Genomic DNA, 18,160 nt, shown 5'->3' on the forward strand with positions numbered 1-18,160 from the left:
TGAGTTTTTTTTGTCACAATCATATATGAATTTTAACATGTTGATAATCTATAATTGTATGATATTATTTGACTAAAAAATGTGAAAAGACAATGTTTTTTGGGGAAAATTCGACAATTTGTTAGTACTTTTTGGCGTAAAAACAGAAGAAAAAAATTAGCAAAAAAAAAATTGGAAATACCAAATGTTGACAGTTCCTGTAAATGAACAAATGCGGATGGAAATAGTTTTGGAGCTTGAAGAAAACAGCCTTCGAGTTTGGACCACTCATATTCATTAGTCATTTCGAATAAATATCAGTAGTTGTCCTCATAGACAGGCATTAAATTTATTTTGTTTGTGGTTTCCTCGATTTAATTCTACCTGAAATATGGACTAATAGCTGTTCTAATTTGTCATATGTGTATTCCAACAAGTGTTGGGTATTGTTATACTATACGGGTGTAACTGGTAACAACTAAAAAAAATATATGGAATGATAGGAATTATAATTTCTGGAATTTAATGGAATGAAATCAGCATTCCACTTATTCCAAAACGTTTTTGATTTGGAATGATTTTTCAAATGATAGTTATTTTTTTTTCTGGAATGTTATGGAATGATATGGAATACACATTCCAATTTTTAGTTGTAACTGGTGAATTTTTTTTGGAATGCACATGAATCAAGCATTCTGAAAGTTTTTATTCCAAAAAACTGCATTCCAGTTGCAGCCTACATCAATATTCATTATACTATACGTATGGTTGCATATATTGATTTATAACTTTACATTTCTTTGCAATGGAACATCTTATTGAGTCCTTCCATTGATTAGTGACCAACCAAAAGAAATTGACCTTTTTGATTTACAAGAAAAAGAGAGGAAGAAAACGTGTATATGCTACTACTTGCACCTTTGCTAACGCAACCACACCTTTAACCCATACAATTAAACTTTTCGTAGTTGTCTCTATGCTCCATTCACATAATAACAAAATCATACTGAATCACATCGTTTCATAATATACTAGGCCGGTCCGCCCTACGGGCGGAAAATTATAATAAAAGTGATTTTATAATAATTTATGAAGTAATTTAAAATTATGATAGATTAAAAAATATTATAAACGAAAAAATAATGAAAGACTTATGAGAACATTATAATTATTTTTTTGTTTTGAATTATAATGACAGTAAATTTCACTATTCTCTGATAAATAACATTATATTTTTAATATTTATTTTAATTCAAATGTTTTGTTTTATAATATTCTTAATTAAACTAACTTATTTAAGGTTTTTTTTTCTGAATATGATTCAAAACTTGAAGTAATTCCTAAAGTAATTCATGCTTTTTTTTGTGATGTAATTGTATATTCCGTTTGTATGTATGTTTTGTAAAATTTTGTTAAGAGAAGTATATAATAATGTTTATGGTTTTGAGAATTTTAGGGTGTCGAAGGATTATTTATGTTAAGATTAGTTATATTTGAGTTAAAATGTTTTAATGAGGGGGTTCATTGAATGATTTAATGTGATAGTCAATGAGGATGCATGAATCCAACCGACTTCCATAACGGTTCCAAAATTCAACCAAGGGTAACCAAGGGTAGAAGAAGTGGAATCGAACAGCCAAATACGACGCCTTCCAACTGACCTTGATCGGAATTCAGCGTGGCCGGTGCAGCAAATCTTCATTGGCCGTAGGTTTGAACCGGAGTTGTTAAAACGCAGCAGATTTGTCTTTCGTTCGTCGACATTATTTTTGGAGGAGAAGCCGTCTCATGTGGGACCCCCTCATGTGTTACCCTAGAACCCAGAAACCCAATTATGTTAAGCCCAAAATACTGATCTGAAATATTTATTAACAAAAAAAGAAAAGCCCATTAATAATTGTGATTAAGTGAAACGGTGAGTATCATCCAACCCGGACACGTGTCGGCCTGTCAGGAACCGACTTTATGACGTGGCGCAACATGAGTGAGGCGAAAATATTTTTATATGTATAGATACCAGTTGCTAGGAAAATATGTACGATCGAAAACCTATGTTACATGCACTACAAGAAAACAGGGGGATTCTGATGGCCGAAATCGTCATAATTTCGTCGGATAGATCGATTCCGACGAATTTCTCACAAATCAATTCGTCGGTATCATTTTGTCGGAAAAAAAGTATTCGTCGGAATTTCGTCAGACCTTCCGACGACTTTCTGACGAATACCGAGAAACGTCATTCTGAAGAACTTCCGACGATATTCCCATGCGGACACACGAGACCAGAGTTCATCGGAAAAACTATATACCGACGGAGAACGTTCCTCGGACTATTCCGACGAACGTAGTCCTCGGAAAATACCGACAGACTATGGTTCGTCGGAAGATACCGACGGACAATGGTTCGTCGGAATTTTTCGAGGAATCCTCTCCGTCGGTATTTTCCGACGAACCATAGTCCGTCGGTATATTCCGACGCCCACAATTCGTCGGAATATATCAATTTTAAAAATGAATTAATTTTGCATTTTTATATATTTTTTATATTACAAATTAATTAATAAATAAATATAATCTGAAATTTAAAACTAATAATATTATAGAATTTAAATTCATACAAACCGAAATAGAAAAAAAACATTCAGAAAGTTTAAATTCATACAAACCGAAATAGAAAAAAAAACATTCCGAAAGTTTTAAAAAGCAGAAAAAACTAAGAACTCGAAGACATCAAACGATCTAGATTCTGCATTATCTCGGCGTTGAACTTCTTCTGGGATGCCATCTCAGCAAGGATAGTGGCATTCTTCGAACGGATAGTGGCATTCTCGGAAAGGATAGTGGTGTTCTGCTCCTCCAATGCCCCAATCTGTTCATCTTTGTCATGTAGCTCCTCGAGAATCATGGGATCGGCATACGGAGCTTGCGAAGAAGATGCCGGATACGAAGAAGCACGGCGGACCAACCCAACTAAACGGTCTCCTTTCCTTTTAGGAACCGCCTACAAAAATATTTAAAGTTAGTAAATAGGGACAAGTTAGTAATCGACATTATAAAAAAAATATATTAATAAAAAAAATTACCTTTTCAACCATCTCATTTATTTGCAATAGAGACAAGTTGGTTGAAGCTCCCGTAGAATCGCCGTCATCAGAGAGAGGCTCAGATTGAGATGCTATTTCAGCTTCCACCAAATCAACGACACCTTTGATCACGAGGTCCTGAATTTGACCCGTCTTCTTGTTAGTGTGACCCACCTTAATGAGTTGGAGACGATCAACGGGATTACCGTCATTTGCTTTGATCTAAAAAACCGCCATTATTAGCCAAAGAATATATAAAATATTTATTTAAAAAATATAAAGATAAATAATAATAAAAAACTTACAAGTTCATCATCCTTAGTAGACATAGAGCAAGCGCCGAGGTTGTGCACATACATACCTTTCCCGCCACGATCGCTCTTCCGGTTCTTGGAGTTCCTAGAAGACGTCTCTGCAGTTTGTTCCTTCTCCCAATGAGCTATCAACTGCTCCCACACCGTGATCTCTTGTTCTTCTGCCAAACTGTCTTCCACGCGTTCATCTGCTTCGTATAAGAGTCCATGGCCTTTTCGTTGAATTTCTTGCGGACTGTTTCCGTGAGATCGGAGTGCCAGTTGAACTCTTGCTACAAAACAAACATAATTTAATAAGTAAATATATTAAAAAAAATGTAAATACTTTAAAAAAATGAAGAGTTACTACCGCAAACTGACGAAACCACAACTCTCGTTCGTCGGAAGGGATCACACTCCACTTTGAATATCCAAAACGGAGCATGGAGTACATCATCTGGTTGATGCTCCTGCTAATGTCATTTCTCGACTTGGTGAACCTTTAAAAACAATACAAGTTAGCAAGTTAATTAATGGAAAAAAACTTAATGCTACAAATAAAAAAAATACTAACCAAGTGCTATGTCCTCGTCGTGGGTTGGGTTGGAGAACCGGGAGATGCTCTCGACCTGGTAGTTGAACCAATAGTTCAACTGGCATGACCCCTGGATCCTGTTGAGCAGCAGCGGAAGGGGCAGCGGGAGCTGGAGCGGGAGTTGATTTGCGTTACAGTAACCCATGGATCGTCTCTGTACGTCACCCGAGGGTAACTGATGTAGCACACCTATACATATCAATTATACAAGTATTAGTAAAATATATAACATTAATTAATTATATTTGTAAAAATTATGAATAGATTGACATACCTGATCAGCTTGCGAACCAAGAATGAAGGGATCATAATATTGAAGTTTCCGCCGCGAATGAACTGATGTAACACCAAACGCATCAATCTCCACTCCTCTATCTGGGGTGGTGTCATACCAATCACAATAGAATACTACACAACGCAATCCAACCATTCCAGGAAATTGAATTTATAATATTTCTTTTATGTTGCCGTAGTAGACATCGTCACCGGAAGAAGATGAAATACCAGCATCATATGTTGTCTTAGAATGACCTTTCCTTGTGAATGCATATCCTAGCGTACAAAATTTTGGATATGATTTGACCACATAGATTGGTTCCTGCACAAATTCGCGTATCCAATCATCGAACACAAAACCTCTGACCAAACCATCATTCACCTATAAATTAAAAGCAAATATGATTGAAAAGTTAGTTAGTTTATATTAAATTTAAACTACTCATTTGCATAGGATAATATGATATATGACTCACATAACTACGAAGCCACGCAGCAAATCCGTTATCTCTAAGTTGTTGAAGCTCATCTTCTGTTGCATGCATGTGAGTCATACGCAACTCCGCCATATATACACTATATACAAAAATATTATCGATATGAAATAAATTTATTGAATACTAATCTAACAATAAATGAATAAATATTTTTATCTCTCATATTGTAGAACATCTTCACAGTTGGTGAGCAAATATGTTTGCAAATGAGCGTGCTCAGTGTCCGTAAGTCTCTGCTTCGTGAATTTTCCACTAAGTCGTCCTATTTCCTTGAACATGCTTGGGACAACAACATGATATGTTGCTCTCTCCCCTCTGTCATCATGGCAAGCAGGTTTTCGGTGTTTTGTATGCACTTCTGGTGGAAAATAATTTTCAGCAAAGATTGCAGTTTCTTCATTGATCACCTGTGCCACTATAAATCCTTCCACCCTGCTTTGATTTTTGACCATCTTCTTCAGATGATGCATATAACGCTCAAAAATATACATCCATCTGTACTGCACAGGACCACCAAGTTCCAATTCTCTTGCGAGATGAATAGCAAGATGTTCTATTACATCAAAGAATGATGGAGGAAATATCTTCTCAAGGTTGCACATGCTGACTGGTGCGTTTGTCTTCAAATTATTAATACCCTCTTCAGTCACTACTCTGCTGCATAAGTCGCGGAAGAAAACATTTATCCCTACATAGATAAAAGACATAATTTTCATAAGTATTAAGTTTATATAAGCATAATTGTTAAATATAAAAATAAATTAAATTGTAAAAATATAAGATACCCGCAATTGCTTCATGAACATTACGTAGCAATAATGCTGAAAAAGCAAACGGAAGGAGGCACTGCATAATTACTTGACAATCATGACTCTTCAAGCCAGTAAACTTTCCTTCGCTTCTATCAACGCAGTTCCCCAAATTTGATGCATATCCGTCAGGAAATTTCACTTTATCTGTAATCTAATCAAAGAACTCTTCTTTTCTATCACCATCCAGCCGATAAATGGGAAAAAGGCCGTACCGTTCTCATCAACGTGAAGTTCAGGACTATCACAGATATCGACTAAATCTAACCTTGACTTCAAATTATTCTTCGTTTTACCTTGCATGTTAAGGACTGTGTTCATCAGATTGTCGAAGAAGTTCTTCTCAATATGCATGACATCTAAATTATGCCGCAATAGATGACTCTCCCAATATGGCAGATCCCAGAAAATACTCTTTTTGTGCCAGTTATGTAGCTCTCCAACCGCACTGACTCGAATGTTTTCATGTCCACCTACATCTGGCGTCCTTTCTGCATCAAAATACCTAAACTGCTTCAACAAATCTTTCCCACTAACTTCCTCAGGTGGACCATCAAACACCTGCTTGTTCTTCGTAAACGAAGTCTTACTCCTGCGGTATGGATGATCAGGTGGTAGAAATCGTCTGTGACAATCAAATCAACACGTTTTCCTTCCGTTCTTTAGTTGAAAAGCATATGTGTCATCTTGACAATATGGACATGATAGCCTCCCATGTGTTGTCCATCCAGATAACATATCATATGTTGGAAAGTCACTTATTGTCCATATCAGTACTGCCCGCATCTTAAAGTTTTCTTTGCACGAAACATCTTATGTCTCAAAACCATGCTCACATAGTTGTTGCAACTCATATATCAGTGGTTGAAGAAACACATCTAGTGATCTTTTAGGATGATCTGGCCTGGGGACGAGAATTGAGAGAAACAAAAACTCTCGTCGCATGCACAAGCTCGGCCGTAAGTTGTACGGTGTCACAATAACTGGCCATAGAGAATACTGTCTTCCATGCTTTCCAAATGGGCTGAAACCATCAGTAGATAATCCAAGATAAACATTTCTTCTCTCTTCCGCAAATTCTGGATATGTTGACTGGAAATGTTTCCAAGCCTTCGCATCTGAAGGATGTCTAATCTCACCATTTGTGGAATGCTCTGCATGCCATCTCATTGCTTTTGTTGCGCGCTCACACTGATACAACCTCTTCAGTCTTTCCGTCAAAGGCAAATACCACATTCTTTTGAACGGGATCGAAACTCTTCCCCTCGTCTCCTGATAACGAGGTTTCCCACAAAACATTCCGTGTCTCATCCGCTCTCCAGTAGATCATGCAGTTGTCAATACATACATCTATCACTTCGTACGGTAGTTGAAGACCGGCAACAAGTTTCTGAACCTCGTAGTATGAACCCGGTGCAAGGTTATCCTCAGGTAGAATACCTTTGACAAAATCAGTAATCGCATCCATACATTCTTCAGCCAAATTATAGTCTGTCTTAATACCCATTAATCTAGTTGCATATGATAAGGCTGAATGACCATCTCTACAATTTTGATACAAAGGCTATTTTCATGCATCCAACATGTCAAAAAATCTCATAGATTCGGGATTTGGTTCTTCCCCTCTATAATGATCATGTACCATTTGCTCAGTACCTACACCATAATCTATATCCGTTCTAGATTCTTCTAATCTAATATCAGGCTGAAGTTCACTAACAGGCTGAGGTTCGCTAGTACTACCATATTCATAACCAGTTTCCCCATGAAGGTACCAAACTTTATAATTAGGTGAAAACCCTTTCATATACAAATGAGTCCAAACATCAAATTCTTTTATAACCTTATTATTATTGCAAGTAGAGCAGAGACATTTTAACATACTACTTTTTGCATCCGGTTGCTGTTGAACAAGCCTCATGAATTCTCCAATCCCTTGAACGTATTCTTTCGTAAGCAAATTGGTGTTGGGATCCAAATGAGGTTTATCCATCAACGAACGATAATAAGCTCCTGAAGACATGATTTTCACGGAATTGCTATGACTAAAGAGAATTAAGAGAGAATGAAGTGTGAATGAGTTGAATGAGGAGGGGTTGCATTTATAGGAAATTGCTTACGGCCATCCGATGACTTTCCGACGGATGTAAAGCAGTCCGTCGGAATACCGTCGGTATTTTCCAATCTCAAACGGCTATACAACGGTCATATATATTTGTCGGCAACGGTCACATGGTTCGTCGGAAATTCGTCAGAAAATTCCGACGGAATACCGACGACGGTAACAATTATATCTGTTAATCGGAATGTCGTCGGAAGTTTATCGGTATATTCCGACGAATTTCCGACGACTACAACAGTTACATGTTTTATCGGAATGTCGTCGGAAAATTCCGACGAACCATGTTTCGTCGGAATTCTGTCGGAAATGGCCGACGGAATTCCGACGACTTCAAATTTTTGGTTTTCATCGGAAATTGGTCAAAAATCCGTCACAAACGTCCGACGACATTGAAGTCCGTCGGAACCTCCGTCAGAATTCGGCGTGTTTTCTTGTAGTGATGCATGTAGAAAAGTTCGACTTGAGGGTCGAAGCAAGTTTTATTCAAAAAATATGGTAAAGTTAACGACCCAGTAATTGGATACATACAAACTCTTAAAACTACAAAAAAAAAAAGAATATCAAAATGTATATATTCCAAGACAAAAGATATGCCAATTATACATTGTCCTCAAATTTCAACTAAATTCGAAGTCGAACAACCACACGTAATATCCCTCTAGACCTCTTATTTCTCTTTCCTCCTCCCACTATACAGGCCTCTACGTGGTAATGAAGATATACAAATAATTTTGAATTTGGAAATTCGTGTAAAATACTCTCTCCGTTTTAAATAATTTTTTTTGTTACAAAATAAGTGTCGTTTTCGATTTTCAATGCAAAATTTATTAATTTTATGTAAATTTTATTTTTCTATTGATTGAAATATGGTTAGGTGTATAGGTAATAGTGTCTTTTTACAGGAAATGTACAATATTAATTGTTTTCTTAATCCGTGTGCCGAAACCTCTAAAACGACAAACACACTAAGTATCTACGAAGCATGCAACCAATTATATAGCAAACGTTATTTAAACAATTCTTAAAGCTAAAACTCAAAACTGGCAAACAGAGAAAAAATAAAGAAAGTACTCAAGTACTGTTAACCAAAGGGAAAGTTAATACTAGCATTTATCAATACACGACTTTAAAGAAAAGCAGATATCAACTCATAATTTGTAATCTTCTCAAACATACTTTTAAGAATGAAACAACTCGTTTCTAACAGTATGACCATGTTTATATTTCAATTAAGGTTGGTAAAATAATCTGCTCACCAAATGATGGAAGTAATCGAGAGTCCAGCTGTAATACATCTTGCATGCAATGTCCTGATATTTAGCCTCTTTTGTTCACCCACTCTCCTCTTAACATTACTTATTATTCTCCACCCCACTATATATATCTCTCTCCCTTCTTCTCTCTTCCTCACATTCCTCACCAAACTCCAAACACATACACCCACACGTACGCACACATAACAATGTCTCCTTTCAAAATATTCCTCTTCTCAGCTCTCCTCGCGGCGGCGTTTTTAGCCTCCACCGCTGATTTCAACAGCGACGTCAACGTGGCTTGGGGAAACGGCCGTGGGAAGATACTCAACAACGGCCAGCTTCTCACTCTCACCTTAGACAAATCATCTGGTTCTGGTTTTCAATCCAAAACAGAGTATTTGTTCGGTAAGATTGATATGCAGATTAAGCTTGTTCCTGGTAACTCAGCAGGCACGGTCACAACTTTCTACGTAAGTTACTTAACCTTTTTTTATGTTATTTGATTTGATAGTTTGTTAGAGTTTTTCTTGATAATTATGTTTTTTTTAATTAAATTCAGCTGAAGTCTGAAGGATCTACTTGGGATGAGATTGATTTTGAGTTCTTGGGTAATATGACTGGAGATCCTTATACTCTACACACTAATGTGTACACTCAAGGTAAAGGTGACAAAGAGCAACAGTTCCATCTCTGGTTCGACCCAACAGCCAATTTCCACACTTACTCAATCCTCTGGAACCCTCAAAGAATCATGTAAAGCCAAAAATCTTACCTTTCTTGCTCCACAAGTAAACCAATTTCAAAAGCCCTAATAAGGGTTTATTTATGTTTCTTTTTCTAATCCTTAATTTGTTTTTTTTTTTTGGGATCAGATTAACCGTCGATGACACACCGATTAGAGAGTTTAAAAACTCCGAGTCGCTCGGTGTTTTATTTCCAAAGAGCAAGCCGATGAGGATGTACGCAAGTTTATGGAACGCAGACGATTGGGCAACTAGAGGCGGTCTGGTTAAAACAGATTGGTCCAAGGCTCCATTCACTGCTTCTTACAGGAACATTAAGGTTGATGGTTGTGCTCATTCCAACGGAAGATCGTCTTGTACCTCAACGAAACCAACCTCTAATTGGTACACTCAAGAAATGGATTCGACTAGCCAAGCTAGACTCAGATGGGTTCAGAAGAATTACATGATCTATAATTACTGTACGGATACTAAGAGGTTTCCGCAGGGAATCCCTAGGGAATGTGCAACAAGATCATAGAAGCTTTAAGAGAGATCATATACATTTAATCTATTTATCCTCCTCTGCTTTCTTTCGCTTTATATGTAAAGTACTCTGCTTCTTCTTTAGTTACTACTTGTGTGTTGATTCTTTCGATTGTGTGAATCTTGGTCCAATAAAAGCAAATTAAAGGTGTGTCTATATATACATGTTAAGAGATTGTCTATTGTAAACAAAAATGTGTATGCAAATGATAATAGTTGCCCATTCTTTCAGATGGATAATTATAGTTTACTTCACTTATATTGCAAGAAATATGATAAACGTGTTAAATGCATCTAATCTAAATGCAATCACTGGAAATTTCAGTAAATCATATCCTGTTTACTAAAGAATTCATCAAAAGAGTTTAAATACAAATAAAAAAAATATTTCCAATAGTATTAATTTTCCATCAAAGACTTATCAACTAATCACATATTACATAGAATGGGATTAATTTTCCATCAAAGACTCTTAACGATGACAAGTCCATTTAACATTCATACCAAAATAAATAAAACGTCGTCGGCGCACTTACACGGTGTCGTTTCAGTGAGAGCACTTCGTCACACGTTCCTTTTATTTATTTATTTTCCTCCGTTTAGTAATTTCCACTCATCTTCCTTCATCCTCAGATCTGATCAATTTCTTCCCGGGAAAATCAACAAACAAATCATCAATCAATCCCTGCAATTTCCATTCTCCTCCGGTGAAGCTAACCGTCGGAAACCCAATTGAGAGAATGTCGCACAACGACACAGTTCCGCTATACCAATCGTCCCAGTCAGACATCGACGAGATCGAGAACATGATGAGCGAAGGTTTCCAATCGGGACCCGGGTCAGTCCTCCCCGCCCGTCCGCCGAGCCCGATCCGTCCATCGATACCCGTCACATCCTCCCCCTTGGTCCAATCCAACCTCCCGCCGCTTCCCCCTGCCCAGAAGGTGACGCCTGTTCCCGTCCCTCCGTCGGGAAGCAGCGGCTCGGAAGGTGGGAAGGCGATCGGGTTCGGGTCTCCGCCGAACACGTTGACGGAGCCGGTGTGGGATACGGTGAAGAGGGATCTGGCGAGGATAGTGAGTAATCTGAAGCTGGTGGTGTTTCCGAATCCGAATAGGGAGGATCCGGGGAAGGCGCTTAGGGATTGGGATCTGTGGGGTCCGTTTTTCTTTATCGTCTTCTTGGGGCTCACTCTCTCTTGGTCCGCTTCCGTTAAGAAGGTTTGCCATCTTTAAAGCTGCTTCCTTTGGATGCATATGTGAATAAAGATCTTAGCTTTGAGGTGCCCTTTTCAAATGTGCTGTCTTTCTTCTAATTTTTGAGTTCCATTGCTTTCTCCTGTCTTGTCTTGTCTTGGCAGCAGTTTGTGTGTAGGATTGTATACGGTTAACCTTATTAGAGAATTAAACGGATGGCATGGTGTGGATGGTTTTTTTAATATTCATGCTTTAAAATAGTTTAGTTTCTGTACTGGGTTTTGTGAACATACTGGAATAAGACAATGTGAGATCAATTTACAAGGCTGTTTTGTTCTTTTACTGTGTTTTAATGCATTTGATGTATGCATGATATATCTGAAAAACATGAATTTGTAATTGGTTTAGTCTCTGCTCGGTCTTAGCACTTTGGTGCTATAGATCACGTATGTGTTTTCATTTCCATCTAGTTTTTTCCTTTCCTTTTACTTGCATCCCGGGCTTGAGTCTCTCAATTCACATTCTTATGTATCTGGTAGAATAAGGGCTCGGTCTCTGTCTATTGGAATGTCTTTTGGTCTCATTCTTTTGCTCTTTAATTTACAGTCCGAAGTATTTGCCGTGGCGTTTGCACTACTTGCAGCTGGGGCAGTGATCCTCACACTAAATGTGCTGCTCCTGGTAAGCACACTTTTGATTCATGTATTAGTATTTCTCGTTACAAGCTTTGATTTCTTTAAAACATCCCACGTTATTGTTTGTGAACAATACAACTTTCAGGGAGGACATATAATCTTCTTCCAAAGCCTGAGCCTTTTGGGCTACTGTCTATTCCCACTGGACGTTGGAGCAGTGATCTGCATGTTGAAGGACAATGTGATACTCAAAATGATAGTTGTGTGTGTGACTCTTGCCTGGAGCTCTTGGGCCGCTTATCCTTTCATGAGCGCCGCTGTGAACCCAAGAAGGAAAGCTCTCGCACTTTACCCGGTCTTCCTCATGTATGTCTCTGTCGGCTTCTTGATCATTGCCATTGATTGATTCCATCTCGAAAAAAATGGAAAATCAGAGATATTTTTCCTTTGATTCAGTTTGAAAATCATGTGGTATAGAGTAGATAGAGAATTCTCCAACGCGAACTAATCTGAGTTTTAATGAGAGACCATATGTATAATATGCTCTTTAAACACTTTTTTGTTATACTCTGGTTGACTTTACTTTATTTGTATAAGACCTTTGATTATAAGACAAGGCTGTTTTGTTTACCTTACGATACATAATAATGCTAACTGTACATGACTTTGTATTACGAACTGCTATAGTTTATTTTTTCTAAGGGATTTTCAATTTAATTTGTGTGGAAAGATATACACAATAAACATTTAAAATCATAAAACCATAGTAATAATAATAAATTCCAGCAAATATTTTTACGTGGTTGTTATTAATCTGACAAAGGCTCGAATTTAAAAACTCTGGCTGAAATCTTCTTCGGTTTTGTTGCATTTAATTGTATAGATATTAGCTTCTGTGTCGCACCACTCTCAATTATCGTTATGTTTTAACTTTTTGTCTCTTGAAGTTAAATTTTGTTTGGTAGTAGTAAGTAGTAACCAGTGAATAAGTAACTTTGGGGAACGGGTATGCCACAGTAGAAATGCAGAGTTTGCTTGAGTAATACGTCATCTCTTTTTATTATTTATTTTACCTCTTCAGGTGAATTGTGACAAATCTCTCAAACACACCAATTTTTAATAATAAGTTATTTTCTTGCATTTGCCGAAATGAAAATACCACAGGCGGAGACGATTTTTTCATCAATTTGAATGAAGGAGAAATAGGAAAAATAGAGAGTGGGATTGATATTAAATTGCATGATTCTTTCTATTTTTTTTTTTGAAAATTGAAATAGAAAATGCCAAAGAGAGTCGGTTTCAGAAGGTACCATCATAACAAACCCTAATTATAAAATGCCAATTGTACTTTATACAGGCCTCTGTGACATTACATAATAACATGGCCTTACAACTTTTGACATTTGACATTGTTTATTCATTGTTGGCCCTTTTGAGTTTAGCTCGGAACCAGAGGATGCTAAACTCCAAAAGCAGAATCACCAACGGATCTCTGTACAGAATCTTTGGTCCAAATTTTTCCCCACAGTATCAACCAATGCATTTGTAGATACCTAATTGTTTTCTATACGTACATCATTTTCATTTTTGATTGGAATTATCAGTTTTCTGATATTGACAATCAATATATCCTTTAGTCTGTTTACATTACTTAAAATATGGATTTACACATTTCAAAGCAACTTAGAAAACGTTTTTAAGACAAATAAAATAGTAAATTAAAGGCTTTGGGGGGTGTTGGGAGATTATACTGTTCTGCAAAAGTGACTCTAGTAACTTGGGCCTTATCTACTGTCGTTTTCACTCTGTGTCATCTCCTTTTACATGTCTCGCTATTTTCCCCTATTTAAAACATTTGAAAAACGTCAATACTTTTTTATTCTGTCGGCCAAGTGAAACATTGACTGCTTGTTTTTTCCAATATTAAGGCTTCGAATGGTAAAAACAGTTCAATCAGGACATATCAAGCAGATCATGCAGATCAAACAGGACAAATGCAGATCAAGCAAGACAAGTGCAGATCAAGCGGATCATGCAGGAGAGAACCATATCAAATAATTTATTGTAACTTATGAATGACAAAATCAGTTCAAAACTATAGATCATATATTAAAACAATAAAAATGACACTTAAATATTTAAACAAATATCTTAGATGTTATAGCATCGGCTGAAATGTCTGTAAATGTTTTATAAGATACTTATACTTCTTTTATTTTCTTATTTATAAAAATTAAATATTATATGACAAAAAATAATAAGTAGAGAATGATAATTTTGTATTGTTAAAGTTGTAAATAAAATAAAATAAAAATATTGTATTCATAAAAGTATATATATATATTTTTAAAGTTATGTGTTGTAACAAAGTTATTTCTTGACAATAAAAAAAAACAGATCAACACTACCAAATGTTGGCGGATGAGATCTGCATGTAGATCTCCTGCTTTTTCCACAAAAAGACAAAAAATATTGAACTGCATGCAGATCTCCCGCTTGAACTGCTTTTACGAACAAAAAATAGTGAATGGTGAATGCAGTGCAGGAGAACTGCACTTGTCCCACTCCTCCATTCGGACGCTTATAATACGAATAATTGATAATTTTGATTATGGAGACTAACCAGAATGGAATTAAGCTGATCACCCGGGCTTACTTAAGTTTTTACATATCTAGTCTTACAGTTACAAACTTCAAACCCAAGTTCTATCAAGTTACACAAGTAAATGTTTCTTAAAACCATTTAAGCTTTGAGTACACCCGTTAATCTCGGAGTTCAACATATATATTGATTAAAAGTGCTGTTAGCTAATTTGGGATTGTGATGAGGTTTATTATGGTGGAATTAGATGGAGATGTGAAAGAAAGTTGAAAGAGTTTTGAGTATTATGGTGATAGACGTTGATATGCAAATGTAGACAAACAATGATGTCCCACGTAAATTCGAGTGTCCTAAAGAATAAAATCACAAAATCCCAACAAAACAACACAAACCCAACTGTAAGTCACACTCACAAACCCTAAACTAGACCCTCATGTTCCCTAATTTGCTTTTACTAGTTACTTCTCAATTTTCAAAAAGGCAACACTACACTGATCATTATCCTTTTGCATTGCCCTTAAATATGATAATCTCTCTCCTTACCATATTGGTATAGACCTCCAAGTTCTATATATGGTGAAACTGATTCAGTTTAAGAAATACCAACCATGGCACTAGCTAGGTATTATGTTGAAGTGTCCCTTTTGTATGTTTCTTTTCATGCATTATTTGATTCTTTTGGGGTTTGTAAACTGAGTTTATATGTAATAAAACTAGTGTTCTTTATAGTAATCAAATTTTCTGTAGTGACCAAGAAAAAGACTGGTAATAGTAAAAGATTGAAGCTCCTTTGAACACTAGAATCAATCAATAAAACAATACTTCTTACTAGATTGAACCAATCCAGCTAAGTTATCAGTTATTGGCTGTCTCTTAGAAACTCACCCTCTTTCAGCATTCAAAATGTCTAGCTGTGTTCTTGTCCTTTATGGTGTTTCTCAGTGCACTTGTTTGTCCGATTCATTCAGTGTAAATAGTAAGAAAAACTTATCCGTTTTCTCCAGGACTGTCCTCTATATTCTCTCATTCCTCACCTTTCAAGTTGTTGAACTTTTTTCCTCCAAACTTACTACTTCATTTTTCTTTATCACATCGTGGGACAAAAACACAAAGTGGAATAGTACACGATGTGAAATTTACATGTCACAACCACTACCTCTTGGATGTAATTGTTTTTGAAGTCTAGAAACCATAGACCTATGAAAATAATTGAGAAATAGAGTTGCTTATATCATTAGCACCACACAACACAACCCAATGGTAGTATGAATATCAGTAAAATATTAAAATGACTCCTCCCATTGTCTATAAATTGAAGCATCTCCTCCTTTCATATTCCAATAAAACCACACCAACGTCTCTCTCTCTCTCTCTCTCTCTCAAAAGCATTTCCCTCCCAAATCTCAAGAACTTAAAAAAAAAAGTCAGTTTCCTCTGTTTCTACAAAACAGAGCAAAGAAGAAATGAAGATGAGTGATTACTGGACGACAATGGCTTCTCTAGTCGGCATGTTAGCCTTTTGCCAAACAATCCTCCAGCTCGTGTTCCCACCTGAGCTCCGTCTCGCCCTCATCCACCTCCTGACACGTATGCGCCACGTGTTCTCCTCCCACACGTACTTCGACATAACGGAGATAGACGGCGTCAACACCAACGAGCTCTACAACGCCGTCAGCCTCTACCTCAGCTCCTCCGTCACCGTCAACGGCGCCGTTTCCGCCGCCAGCAACAACACGCGCCTCAGCCTCACGCGCGTCCCCAACTCTAGCTCCGTCACCTTCGGCCTCTCGAACAACGACAGGATCACCGACGTCTTCGACGGCGTCACCGTCCTCTGGGAGCACGTCGTCGTCCAGCGCCAGGTCCAGAGCTTCTCGTGGCGGCCAATGCCGGAGGAGAAGCGAGGCTTCACGCTGCAGATCAGCAAGAGAGACAAAGCCCTCGTCCTGGACTCTTACCTCGACCACATCGTCGGAAAAGCGGAGGAGATTCGCCGGAGGAACGAGGAGAGGCTCCTCTACACGAACTCGAGAGGCGTCTCGTTGGATTCAAGGACCCACCCGTGGGACTCGGTGAGGTTCAAGCACCCGAGCACGTTCGAGACGCTGGCGATGGACCCGGAGAGGAAGAAACGGATCATGGAGGATCTGAGAGAGTTCGCGAACGGACAAGGGTTTTATCAGAAGACGGGGAGGGCGTGGAAGAGAGGGTACTTGCTGTACGGACCGCCCGGGACAGGGAAGTCGAGTTTGATCGCTGCGATGGCGAATTATCTCGGGTATGATATCTATGATCTTGAGCTCACTGAGGTTCAGAACAACTCGGAGTTGAGGAAGCTGTTGATGAAGACTAGCTCTAAGTCGATAATTGTTATAGAAGATATCGACTGTTCTATTAGTCTGACGAAAAGAGAGAAGGTTAATAAGAAGAAGAGTAACGGGTGTTATGACCCGAATTTGACTAACGGGTCGGGTTTGATGGACGAGCCGGGTAGCTCGGTGACGCTGTCTGGGCTTTTGAATTTCACTGATGGGCTTTGGTCTTGTTGTGGGAGTGAGAGGATCTTTGTGTTTACTACTAATCATATAGAGAAGTTGGACTCGGCTTTGATGAGGAGTGGGAGGATGGATATGCATATTCACATGGGGTTTTGTAGGTTTCAAGCGTTGAAGATTCTGTTGAAGAATTATCTGAGGATGGAGGAGGAGGAGGATGTAGACGGTGCTGTTTTGAAGGAGATGGAGGAATGTGTGGAGGAGGCGGAGATTACCCCGGCTGATGTTAGTGAGGTGTTGATTAGGAACAGGAGTGATGCGGAGAAGGCTGTGAGGGAGCTTTTGTGTGTGTTGAAAGAGAGAGTTGTGAAGAGGAGGAAGAGTGGTGGAGTTAAGAAGAAGAAAGATGAAGACGGAGAAGAGGAACAAGAGAAGAGAGCTTTGGATAGTCCTAATGGAAACAGAGAGTTCTTTGGGTTTGAAGATGAAAAAGATGGAAATGAAGTTGAAGAGAAATGAAGGAGAAGAGGCTGTAGTATAGGATTATTGTCTAATGGTTCACGTGTATTTTCATTAAGGTTGGTTTTTATTCTGTTTTATTTGTTCAGTCAAAATGTTTTAGTATAATTTATGATTGTTATAATCATATAATATAAGTTTTTTTTTTTTGAACTACTCATATAATATAAAGTTTATTCTACACATCTATACTATTAAATTATTTAAAAATCTACCATAAGTTTAACTAACTAAACAAATATAACTCTTATAAAATGCACATAAAAATAAATGAGAGAGTATAAGTTTGGCCGTTTGGATCTTTGGGTCCGGTACAAATCAGTTCCTTTCATATCCAAGTTCTTCCTGTCCTCTGACATTTGGATCTAACTGGATATCGGATGTGCAAACAGCTTCACGTATCAGATGCTTATTCATGATGCTTTGGCTTGCGGTCGTTTCCTTGTCAAAGTAGAAGTGAGTTCCAGATGTGGAATTCATTAAAAAAAAATATGTGGACAAAACACAGAAAATGATATTAGATTCTACTACAATA

The 18,160-nt window shown here is 37.6% G+C and overlaps 3 protein-coding genes across 3 annotated transcripts; all 3 read left to right on the plus strand.

The window, feature by feature from the left end:
* Positions 1-9,003: 9,003 nt before the first annotated feature.
* On the plus strand, positions 9,004-10,335 carry LOC106390181 (xyloglucan endotransglucosylase/hydrolase protein 24). The gene is made up of 3 exons (XM_013830589.3): positions 9,004-9,380; positions 9,470-9,663; positions 9,783-10,335. The coding sequence occupies exons 1-3, from the start codon at positions 9,117-9,119 to the stop codon at positions 10,171-10,173; spliced, it is 849 nt and encodes a 282-aa protein (XP_013686043.2). The 5' UTR covers positions 9,004-9,116; the 3' UTR covers positions 10,174-10,335.
* Positions 10,336-10,519: 184 nt separating this feature from the next.
* LOC106391970 (protein YIP4b) lies at positions 10,520-12,639 on the plus strand. Its single transcript, XM_013832760.3, has 3 exons — positions 10,520-11,398; positions 11,981-12,055; positions 12,155-12,639. The coding sequence occupies exons 1-3, from the start codon at positions 10,919-10,921 to the stop codon at positions 12,413-12,415; spliced, it is 816 nt and encodes a 271-aa protein (XP_013688214.1). The 5' UTR covers positions 10,520-10,918; the 3' UTR covers positions 12,416-12,639.
* A 3,270-nt stretch (positions 12,640-15,909) lies between these two features.
* On the plus strand, positions 15,910-17,778 carry LOC106396833 (AAA-ATPase At4g30250). The gene has a single exon (XM_013837330.3). It carries the CDS (start codon positions 16,075-16,077, stop codon positions 17,623-17,625), a length of 1,551 nt encoding a protein of 516 aa, XP_013692784.1. The 5' UTR covers positions 15,910-16,074; the 3' UTR covers positions 17,626-17,778.
* Positions 17,779-18,160: the final 382 nt, after the last annotated feature.

The sequence above is a fragment of the Brassica napus genome, chromosome C1 (assembly GCF_020379485.1).
Source record: "Brassica napus cultivar Da-Ae chromosome C1, Da-Ae, whole genome shotgun sequence".
Lineage (NCBI taxonomy): Eukaryota > Viridiplantae > Streptophyta > Magnoliopsida > Brassicales > Brassicaceae > Brassica > Brassica napus.

Excerpts from the sequence above, each read along its gene's own strand:
- LOC106390181 (XM_013830589.3), top strand. The coding sequence starts at position 9,117 with ATGTCTCCTTTCAAAATATTCCTCTTCTCAGCTCTCCTCGCGGCGGCG. Across the intron at positions 9,381-9,469 it reads GCACGGTCACAACTTTCTAC|CTGAAGTCTGAAGGATCTAC; the intron begins GTAAGTTACTTA and ends AATTAAATTCAG. Across the intron at positions 9,664-9,782 it reads TGGAACCCTCAAAGAATCAT|ATTAACCGTCGATGACACAC; the intron begins GTAAAGCCAAAA and ends TTTTGGGATCAG.
- LOC106391970 (XM_013832760.3), top strand. The coding sequence starts at position 10,919 with ATGTCGCACAACGACACAGTTCCGCTATACCAATCGTCCCAGTCAGAC. Across the intron at positions 11,399-11,980 it reads GGTCCGCTTCCGTTAAGAAG|TCCGAAGTATTTGCCGTGGC; the intron begins GTTTGCCATCTT and ends TTTAATTTACAG. Across the intron at positions 12,056-12,154 it reads CACTAAATGTGCTGCTCCTG|GGAGGACATATAATCTTCTT; the intron begins GTAAGCACACTT and ends TACAACTTTCAG.
- LOC106396833 (XM_013837330.3), top strand. The coding sequence starts at position 16,075 with ATGAAGATGAGTGATTACTGGACGACAATGGCTTCTCTAGTCGGCATG.